This window comes from Photinus pyralis, unplaced genomic scaffold (assembly GCF_008802855.1).
Source record: "Photinus pyralis isolate 1611_PpyrPB1 unplaced genomic scaffold, Ppyr1.3 Ppyr1.4_LG7, whole genome shotgun sequence".
NCBI classification, from domain to species: domain Eukaryota; kingdom Metazoa; phylum Arthropoda; class Insecta; order Coleoptera; family Lampyridae; genus Photinus; species Photinus pyralis.
Window position 1 is genome coordinate 42,085,677 of NW_022170738.1, and position 11,650 is coordinate 42,097,326.

General features: G+C 38.0%; 1 protein-coding gene across 1 annotated transcript; it reads right to left on the reverse strand.

The window, feature by feature from the left end:
* Positions 1-4,323: 4,323 nt before the first annotated feature.
* LOC116177015 lies at positions 4,324-5,106 on the reverse strand. Its single transcript, XM_031495870.1, has 2 exons — positions 4,598-5,106; positions 4,324-4,532 (listed from the first exon to the last, which is right to left on the reverse strand). The coding sequence occupies exons 1-2, from the start codon at positions 4,744-4,746 to the stop codon at positions 4,364-4,366; spliced, it is 318 nt and encodes a 105-aa protein (XP_031351730.1). The 5' UTR covers positions 4,747-5,106; the 3' UTR covers positions 4,324-4,363.
* Between the last annotated feature and the right edge of the window lie 6,544 nt (positions 5,107-11,650).

Here is an 11,650-nt window from a genome sequence, read left to right on the forward strand (position 1 = left end):
GCACTTTTTCCCTATGCTGTAAATTCACCATTCACCCCCTAAAACTTACACCCAGAATAGCCCAGACGTAAATTAGATTCCGGAACATTAGTCCCCGTCTCTTAATAACGATGCTCTCCAAGAAACCTCCTACAACGAATGAATTTTCTGGTCGTGTTAAATTTAGTTCTGAGTTATAATTATTTAGCCATAGAAGTAGAAGGAAACCTATTGGGAGCACCAGGGGCGGTTTCCTTGAGATTAATTTCCTTTGGGGAGTTTTGTGAGGAACGCAATATTCCGGCCCTACCACAAATTTTCCAAGAATTACAGTGTTCTTAGGACGAACATCTTGAGTGCGGTTTTTGGAAATAGAATGTTATACTTGCGCGAATTTTCGAGGGCCCATTTTCTACTACAACCAGGAAAACTGTTGTACAAGCAATGGAGTGAATGAACATCACTCAGTCTAATGAAACCAAAGGAACAAAGCAGTTTGTATCAAATAACCACCGCGTTCTGGATGATGGGAGACGTACGGTGTCGCTTTCATTGTCCGCAAACAACTGACCAACAAAGTTACCAGTTTCGCTCCAATAGTGTCCTACTACAGTTAGCAGGGAACAAGATCAACCTGAACGTCCTCCAGGTCTACGCACCAACAGCCGACAAAGACGATTGACTCATACTACGCCTCAGCAACACTTTAAAGCCGTTGAATAAGCAAGAAATTACGCTCATCCTCGGTGAGTTTAATGACAAAATCCGTAAAGGAAAATTTCAAAACAGTGATCGGAGACATGGCATAAGCACCGGGCATGAATGAGGAGAGACTCATCCAGTTTTGTCAAGAAGAAAAATTTGGCGTCGCAAATACCTGGTTCAAACTACCACCTCGAAGAGTACACACCTGGACCTTACCATAGGAGTCTTACAATAATATTGTCAGGAACCAAATTGACTGTATTTTAATCAACATCAGATATAAGTAGTGTCCTCAAACCAAAAACTTACCCTGGAGCTGACAAATCATCAGATCACAACTCAGTAACAGCAACACTACGCCTCAAACTACGATCAGTAACACGTACAAACGCAACAGGAAGAATTGACCTGGAGAAGCTGAAGAACAACACCCAATAGGCGACAAATAAAGCTTCAGAAGTGCTAGCGTCCGGGCGTTGACTCAAACAGTATCAATAACTCTGGTAGGTGGTGAGACATTAAGCGTCGAAAAAGAAAACGGTGAATGATCTAGCACATTCTAAATCTAATAGAGGAACGGAGAACATTTAAAAACAACAAGAACCGTGAAAAATATCAAGAAATACACGTGAAGGAAAGATGAATGGAAGATCAGTGTGCAGAAATGGAACAGCTAATCAAGAAAAATGATAACTATAACCTGCACAAGAAGCTCAAGAAAGCTGGAAGCATCTACAAACTAGTTCCTATCCCAAGCTTATATATACGGACAACAATCTACCTATACTGTCAAATTCGACATCTGAAAGAACATAAGTATATACCATCTGTTTGGCGACACTATAAAAAATCTACAGACCTTCGAAATGTGGCTCTACCAAAGAATGCTAAAAATCCCGTGGACGGCCAAGATAACAAGCGCACAGATCCTGCAGGACATGCCCACGGACCAGGACCTGCTCAAAACCATCATCAGCAGGAAATGCAAATACCTAGGCCGTATCACTAGGAACCACCAAAAATACCAACTACTGCCTCTTATCCTGGAGAGGAAGATTGAAGATAAGACAAGTCCAGGCAGACCGAAAATGGTCTGGCTAAATAACATCAACGCTTCTTCTTCATCTAGTTCTCACCCCATCCACTTGTATTTTGGCGACCTCTACAGACTTAGCTGCTTCTGGTCGCCCCTTGCGGCTCGTTAGACTCCGCCCCCCTTTCCTCTGTTTAGACAGTATATCAAAATATCCTGGCTAATTTGTCGATGTTACAAATGTTGGTCGCCTTTAAAATCGGCATACGAAACAAACATTTATTATGGGGTGACCCGGTATTTTCTTACAAAACTCTTACAAAATACCCTGTAGACTTTCTTCTACTAGAACTTTATAACCACCATGAGTGACTGTCTTTCAACAAAGTGTTAAGCAAAAAGCTCACCCAAAATCTCCGTATAACATCTGCTACGCCTTTTTAACGAAACTGCATTTCTTGGAATTTGGCAATCCTTCTTTATCATTTTTCAACCTAACTGAAAAAATAGAAATCAAAATACAAGGCGATTATTTAAACAAAATTGAACATCTAATAATTCTAAAACACAACGTAAACTCCAAATTCAAATGATGTGATTCAGATTTCAGTTCAGATTTTTCGAAAAAAAAAGTGACCATAGAAGGTGCTAACCGGAACCTTCCATTCCGACCGCTGAATACAGGGAAATAAAAACGAAATTTTACATTTTCAGTTTTTCGGTGATTTTCAAAGATTTTTCAAACATTATTTAGTCACATAACATATACAGCGAATCATCGGACTGTATTAGGTACCCCCTTCGCAGAATATAGTTAAACGACTGATACAAAGAAACATCAAATTAGAGGACTCCCCCTTCTCGTATAGCTTACGCACCGTCCGGCAGCGGCCAGGAGTAAGAAAGAATCAGACTGTATTAAGTACTTGTTTCACGGATAATACCTAGATAAATCGAATCATACAAAGCAAAAAATATCAACGGCAGCCAACGATAGAAAATCATGTTGCTTTCAAAAGAGCGAGAGCTATTAGTAGGCGAGTTGTCCTTGAGAGCAAGCAGCAAAGCTGGATTAAGTATACATCTACTATTACCGCAAGTGCAGATATCAATAACGTCTGGAAAAAGATCAAAGCCATCAACGGAAAATATAAAAGTCAAATAATACACTCTATAGAAATATTCCCAGATGTTATTACGGAAGACCCAGTCGATATTGCAAATGCGTTGGCCAACCAATTCGCAAGAGCAAGTAGCTCTGCGAACTATCCCCTCGTTTTCTCCAACGTGAAAAACGAAAGAGAAGCGGAGCTATTCTTTGAAGCAACCAGTGATCTAGAATATAACGCGCCATTTATTATCGAAGAACTCGAGTTTGCTCTCAAACGATGCAAAAGGACAGCGCCTGGGCATGATTTGATACCCTATGAAATGCTGCTTAATCTCACACCTGAAATTAAAACAAGCCTTCTACAATTATACAATAAACTTTGGCATGAAGGTACTTACCCAGAAGATTGGAAAGAGGCAGTTGTTGTACCGATTCTCAAGCCTAGCAAAAATCCATTGAGTCCGGCCAGCTACCGTCCAATCAGCCTCACATGCTGTATGGGAAAACTATGGGAGAGGATGATTAATAACAGACTGCAATGGTACCTGGAAAAACACAATGCACTAGTTCCATATCAGGCTGGGTTTAGAAGGCACAGATCTACAACTGATCACCTGATCCTACTCGAGCATGCGATTCAGGAAACTTTCCGTGAGAGAAAACACCTGATCGCTGTCTTTTTCGATATAAAGGCAGCATATGATATGACATGGAGACATGGCATACTAAAAAAACTGTTTAATCTAAATTTTAGAGGAAACTTGCCCCTGTTAATAAAGTCGTTCTTAAGTCACAGACGTTTTCGGGTCAGAATTGGAGACACATTTTCTGAGACCAAAATGCTCGAAAATGGAGTCCCGCAAGGATCTACCCTGAGCTGCACCTTGTTTGCTCTGGCAATTAACGATATTGCATCGAATGTCTCCATAGATTGCTCCAAATGCCTATACGTCGATGACATCGCCCTGTTCTGCTCGGGTAAAACTGTTGGAGAAATAACCCGCGATAGATCAAATAACTACGAATGGAAATAGTATCGGCCTGAGCTTCTCTAGAGAGAAAACTCAATGTGTACACTTTTGCAGATTACGTAAACCGCACTATGACCCCGTATTATTCTTGTCAGGCGATCCAATCAGATGTCTTCGTACCGCAAAGTTCCTGGGCCTTACACTCGATGATTCCCTTACCTGGGAACCGCACCTAAAACAGTTAAAAAAAAATGCCTCCAAAGTCTCAATATAATTAAGGTACTGGCGCACACCAAGTGGGGTGCAGAAACAAAATGCCTCATAAGAATATACCAGGCTGTGATTTTGTCGAAAATTGACTACGGCTGCATAGTGTATTCGTCCGCGCGTAAATCGACACTTGCAACCTTGAACAGCATACATAACACAGCCATAAGGTACTGTCTTGGAGCTTTTCCTACCAGTCCGACGAACAGCTTATATTGTGAGTCGGGAGTACCGGCCTTGGACACTAGAAGAAAACAACTAATTGCAAGCTATATGACTAAAATTTCATCATTGCCATTACATCCTAATAGGGTGATACTCAACATAGACATGCAGTTGTACAGACTGAAACCTACCATTACCCGCCCTGCCTGTATCAGATTCCAGGAACATCTCGAGCAACGCCGAATAGTCCCTCCAGCGCCGCTCCATGAAATGATGCTGGACACTGTCCCGTGGAAGGTACCTGAAATAAAAATAAGAAAAGATCTAATGCGCTACAAAAAAGAGATTACAAAACAACCCACTTACCTGCAGGCATACGAGAACCTCCTTAACGAATATCCCTCATACCAACCTGTGTACACGGATGGGTCCAAGAACGCGTATGGGGTGGGAAGTGCTATAGTCACCGAGGGCGTAGCATACGAGTGGAGCTTGAATACAAACTCTTCGCCCATCTTTGCAGAGCAGTATGCCCTATGGCAGGCTGTGCTATACTGTTCAATGATGGAAAACAACCGATTTTTAGTTGTTACGGACTGTATGAATATCCTAAATGGGCTAAAGAAAATCTACAACACAGATCCGATGAACATCATGCTACAGTCTGCTATACATCGTATTTCGGAGCAAGGTAAATCACTCGAATTTATTTGGGTCCCTAGCCACGTTGGTATCTTTGGCAACGAACAAGCAGACCAGGCCGCTCGTAGAGCGATATCGAACCAGCAGACAGATGTAAATTTCATGGTGGCAAGTGACATCAGAAGACACCTAAAAGAGCAATATGTTGCAGAATGGCAAGAAAAATGGGCACAGGTAAATACTCACCTGTCGCAGATAAAACCTATTCCAACGACACTATACACGCTACAAGATGCCTCGAGAGAGGACAACGTGAAAATGCACCGTCTGAGGATAGGACACACTAAGGTCACACACGAACATCTGCTAAAGAATACTGTACCACGACAATGTAATCACTGCAATACGGCCATCACGGTTACTCATATTATAAGCCATTGCCCACTATACAATAACGAGCGATTGATAAACGGTATACTGCCCAACTACATCGACAATTTTATAAACCCTGAAAATGCAATGAAGATGGTGAGATTTTTGAAAATGATTAATATATACGCTGATATATAATATGCTTAGTGAATTAAAGGGGATATGACCTTAGTAGTTGAACCCTACAAAAAAAAAAAAAAAAAAAAAAAAACACACTGATAATAAACTTCCTCGTGAATACAGAAATAAATACTTAATAAAACAAGATACACGCATAACTACCTGTACAGTATAACAAACAAACTAACGGCACATAAGCAAAAGCTTGAAGTACGTCACGCTATCAGTATTCTATGCAAAACAAATTGTGACATGAAATTCAAGGATTAACGGTTAATACAAGAAAGAATAAAATGGTACAAAATAAAACCTAGACCAGCAATTACTCAAATCCAGATCCGCATTCCGCCTTAAAAAGCTTCTTTAAAAAAATGTTGTTTTGAAGCAGCAGAATTGGGCAATTGGAAAAACAACGCTAAGATACAAATTCAAATGAAATAAACCAATTCTCTGCTTGTTCGTAAATAACCTACCAGATTTACTTTACTAAATTAAAATATCTTCATATACAGGGTATCTCGTCATTATTTTCGGTGTTTGGATCTAGATAACGTCTACAAGAAGTTGTTTACGCAACACTATAGGTATTTAGCGTTCCAGACATAATCCACCCTGCATAATATGGCTACTAAACGCTTTTATGCAAGGTTGTCTGCAATATGGGTACACAAAGTATACAAATCAAGTAGTCTGTACTGTACTGTACTGTACTGGTCAGATAGCGCCTAGGAACACATTGCTTGGTAGAATTAAAAATTTTGAAGTTTGCGGTTGGTAGGTATATATGTATGTCCATACGCATCACAAAAGGGAGTACCTTGACAACCACCATTTTGGAAATCTTACTTTTTTTGATTTGATAATAGAAATGCCTTCGGATTTTTACTCCATCGCTACTTAGATCACTTAAAATGGTCTCTAATTAAAAAAGGCATCTTCGGTGGTATATGGACAATGTTTAATACCTATTACAATCAATAGTATAATTGGGTTACCGTTACGCAGATTGTAGTCTCTTATTAATTTCTGCGTTAGTGTATGTACCTATATACTTTCAGATTATACAGTATGGACCAATGAATCTCATGAATGATATATAGGTATTGTTAAATTGTTAATTATTGCATTTTTACAAATTAGATAGGTACCTATGCTAATCTACAAAATGGTAAATATAATTAGGTACTTGTGCCAATGAAATAAAATCTTACAATAAGCCGCTACATATACATATAAAAAAGTTGTCGCAGAGGCGACCGAGAAAAAATTACGAGTTTTAATTTTATACTCAATTAATTGGCATTTTAATGGGAAAAGTTCGCAGCATCATTAAAATATCTGTTAACGAATGAAAAAGTAATTGACGAATGGACGCGATGTATTGGTATTATATGCTGTGAGAATGATTTCACCTCTAAATGTTGAACGCTCTTGGAATATTCAACAACGCGTGACCCGAATGTTCACCACAATTAACACCGGAGAAGTCATCACTAAATTTTATCTTAGTTAATTTGGTAAAACTCTTAAAACTTTATTTTTTAAATGAGGCGTCGCAGGTATACGTTTTAAAAGAAATGTGATTTTTAAATGATACCGCATAGTTAATTTATTTCTTAAATCCTTTTTATGCACGCGTAATTATATTCTAAATTTACCTTCAGCGGTCCTTGTTATGAATGCATAATGGACCTTTTTGTATTCCAGAGAAGATAGATAATTGCATTAAAAATTTAAATTCGCGAATTACCGGGAACAAAGGGAAGAAACTTTCCAAGGATGGTGACAAAATACAACATAAGTCTCCCTATCTACGGAAACAAATGAGCAACAATTGCACCTTCATTTATCTTCCTTGGGGAATTGTAAAACAATAGTTAATCTACGCTCTACGCCGCCTAGCAATTACAGGGATAATAATTACTGGCCCTCGTTCTCTTTCGAGGAAAATTCACAATTAATTCGGGATTAAAATTTCCACTTTTTAATCCCGTTGCGTATTTCTTTGTGGATTTATATTAAATACCCTAAGATAATGACTAAAAAAATTAACGAGTCGCTAATCCATCATGCTATAAATTAATATGTTTGCGTTGGAAATAAAAATGACCAATCAATGACCAGCGAAAGCATCACGAAAACAAATTTTAAAACAAACGTGGATGCCAGTTTGCAAGCGCAACAATAAAGGTATTGGTGAACGAGCCAGACTATGTAACAATTTAATTTGCACATTAGCACCCGACTGAGAAAGGCAGAATTAATTAACGCCATTATCGCCTATCATCTGTTTTAATTGCCTCATGAGGGCGCCATGTTGTTTTTGCGAGAAATTAAAATGGCCGTCCCTAACAATGGTGCTGTAGTCATTATATACAGGGTATAATCTGAATAGTAGTGAAATGTTAAATTGCCCGAGAGATAACAAGAACGTTTTACACGGCACAAATATTAACGACCCTCATTTACTTTAATGCCTGGTGTTTAGTTAACTCAGACGCTTTTCTAACCTAGCAAAGGAAACAACGTTTTTAATATGCAACTATCGAAAATCACTAGTGTAGGTATGTGTTGGAAAAACTACCCCAAAGCAGATTAGCGTATTTGTCGTTAAATCATTGGCGGGCGAAATTAAAAATCGACTGCGCGAATTTTAAAGGAAGGAAAATATCTATTATCTTGTCATAGGGAAAATTTAGTTGGTTAAATCAGACGTGATTTCGCACGTAGCGGAGATAGCCACGAAAATGAAGTAATTAAAACTATAAAGGGTAGGTTAATTGTTTTCCCTACCACCACGTAAATTAAAACAACCCAATTATGGCTGCTTTTGCTTCAATTTCCCTTCTCTGTCTCTCTCGACTTTTCCGCATTTTTCTCTATACCTTCATCTTCTTAAAGAGGATTTTCAAGATTTTACAGCAATCAATTAAACCTCCAGCAAATTAATGCGATAATTTTTAGCTTAGTGCAGCGCGTTTCCAAATTTAAACGAAACGTAAATCAATAGTCAGTATTAAAGCAATAAGCACCCCTATGTGTATAAACGTCAAAGTCGTAAGCTGATTATAATGCGCCGATTGTTAAGCGACAACAAACAAAATTGATCTAAATGTACAATCTAAACATGAAGTAACCCCTAACTAAGGGTAACTAACGCGTGGTGATTGCTTTCCAGCCTCTCTGTATCTTCGAACTCGATATATTCCGCACACACCGCTTTTTGATGGACTCGTAAATTGTTAAACTTCTATACAACCACTTTTCAAAATATAAGTCTCGGCTTCGATTTTCGAAAGCGGTAAGTAGCAATCACTTTTTTCCAATAACCTTTTAGTAGCGGTTTATACCGGAATTTGCGAGGTATCGGAGTGTAGAATGAAAAGAATATAACCGCGAAACCAATATGGCACTGTCGTGTAATCCGTATCGTCGACCAAACAACTACTCGACCGTCTATTTGCGATTTTTTTTATTGCCCCATAAATACAGCGAGAAGTATTTTCTTGGTCTAATGGTCTCTGGATTGTATTGCAGGGATGTGCCGGTAAAAATAAAACTTCAGCTTGTACTGACTGTATAATTTATCATCCACAATTTTATACAAGGGTTAGTTGTAAATAATATGGGTAAGGTAGCGTTCGCTTTTAAAATGATCTTTTATGCATCACCTGCTCGTTTTATGAAAGACACAAAATCAGATTTTCTTCTGTCTGCACAAGTCACTAACTTATGCGCTCTAGGCTGCTACGTAATATCCTTTTAGTTTTTGTACTATAGTAGGTAGGTATATAAGCAACACACGAAAATCAAAAACCATCTTCAAGCTGCTTTATGACCGTCCTATTTTGTAGTTGTTTGTCTCATAAGTACAAAAAATGACCATTTTCGGAACGGAGGATATACCTAATTCAACCCGTTGCAGACATGGCCGGTTTACTATATCTACAGTCTACGTTTCTGCAATCTCACTTCGGCAATAGAAATTTATTATGCGATCGATTCTGTTATATTCGAATGCTCAAAAAGTGTAAAGAATACTATGAGACGATTTCATTTTTGAAATAGATTTCATTTTTACCTTATAGGTAACTATAATGACACAACTTTTAATGGGATTCACTTAATCAGGGGCGGACTGGGTAACTGCGGGCCAGGTGGAATTGCATAGGTTACGGGCCATTAAAGTATTAGTGTAGTAATGATGGTGACCGAGGGGGGGGGGTAGCTCTGAGGTGCACCACAAAAACATTTTAAAGTACTCCTTTCTCGAAAATAAATTACCATACAGTTTTTTTTTATTGCAGCATATACAATCCACACGAGGTGCGTCGCCTATCATTGTATTTCAGCACTTTCATGCTACGACAAAAAATGATAAATTCATTGTAAAACACTTCAATTAAAACAGAATTTTTTAACAACCTAACATCAACCCCAATTAGAGAAACGTGTTAATAATTTAATTAATAGTGCAAGAAACTAAATACAGCACATACTTATAAATTTCCAACGGGCTATTATGATCTACAGGCCACCCGCCCCCCCGGGCCAGTGCGCCCCTGGTTATACACTGCCTTTTTTTGAGCTCCAAAAAAAACATTGTCTCAGATTGACCCGGAAAAAAATTTCTTATAGAATGTGGCCTGTAGAATCCATAATTTCAAACAGTTCCAAGATTGGGCTACTAGTTCAAAAGTTACAGTCCTTTGAATTTTTTTTCGAAATTGGTTTCTAGTCTATAACTTTTGATTGAGAAGTCTGATCGAAGAAGTACGAATTGATTTGGATTCTACGCACCCAAATTAATAAGAAAAAGTGTTTTCCCGAGAAATTTTGGTGTAGTCGATTTTTGGTAAAAAAGGAAGGTTATACACTGCCTTTTTTGAGCCCCGAAAAAAAATTGTCTCAGATCGACCCGGAAAAAAAATTTTCTTATAGAATGTGGCCTGTAGAATCCATAATTTCAAACAGTTCCAAGATTGGGCTACTAGTTCAAAAGTTACAGCCCTTTGAATTTTTTTTCGAAATTGGTTTCTAGTCTATAACTTTTGATTGAGAAGTCTGATCGAAAAAGTACGAATTGATTTGGATTCTACGCACCCAAATTAATAAGAAAAAGTGTTTTCCCGAGAAATTTTGGTGTAGTCGATTTTTGGTAAAAAAGGAAGGTTATACACTGCCTTTTTTTGAGGCCAAAAAAAAATGTCTCAGATCGACCCGGAAAAAAAATTTTCTTATAGAATGTGGCCTGTAGAATCCATAATTTCAAACAGTTCCAAGATTGGGCTACTAGTTCAAAACTTACAGCCCTTTGAATTTTCTTTCGAAATTGGTTTCTAGTCTATAACTTTTGATTGAGAAGTCTGATCGAAAAAGTACGAATTGTTTTTGATTCTACGCACCAAAATTAATAAGAAAAAGTGTTTTCCCGAGAAATTTTGGTGTAGTCGATTTTTGGTAAAAAAGGAAGGTTATACACTGCCTTTTTTTGAGGCCCGAAAAAAAAATTTTCTCAGATCGACCCGGAAAAAAAATTTTCTTATAGAATGTGGCCTGTAGAATCCATAATTTCAAACAGTTCCAAGATTGGGCTACTAGTTTAAAAGTTACAGCCCTTTGAATTTTTTTTCGAAATTGGTTTCTAGTCTATAACTTTTGATTGAGAAGTCTGATCGAAAAAGTACGAATTGATTTGGATCCTACGCACCCAACCCAAATTAATAAGAAAAAGTGTTTTCCCGAGAAATTTTGGTGTAGTTGAATTTTGGTAAAAAAGGAAGGTTATACACAGGGGCGGACTGGGTACTTACGGGCCATTAAAGTATTAGTGTAGTAATGAAGCTGGCGAGGGGGGGGGGTAGCTCTGAGGTGCACCACAGAAACATTTTAAAGTACTCCTTTCTCGAAAATCAATTACCATACAGTTTTTTTTAAATTGCAGCTGATAATTAAAAGTAACAAAATATACAATCCACACGAGGTGCGTCGCCTATCATTGTATTTCAGCACTTTCAAAATACTAGACAAAAAATGATAAATTCATTGTAAAACACTTCAATTAAAACAGAATTTTTTAACAACCTAACATCAACCCCAATTAGAGAAACGTGTTAATAATTTATTAATAGTGCAAGAAACTAAATACAGCACATACTTATAAATTTCCAACGGGCCATTATGATCTACAGGCTAGGTGGCAATCGTCACCCCCCCCCCGTGCCA

What these genes read in the sequence shown, in the direction of transcription:
- LOC116177015 (XM_031495870.1), bottom strand. Translation starts at nt 4,746, where the DNA reads ATGGGCGAAGAGTTTGTATTCAAGCTCCACTCGTATGCTACGCCCTCG. An exon ending in AGGTTCTCGTATGCCTGCAG is followed by an intron (nt 4,533 to 4,597) that starts GTAAGTGGGTTG and finishes TTTTTATTTCAG; the next exon opens with GTACCTTCCACGGGACAGTG.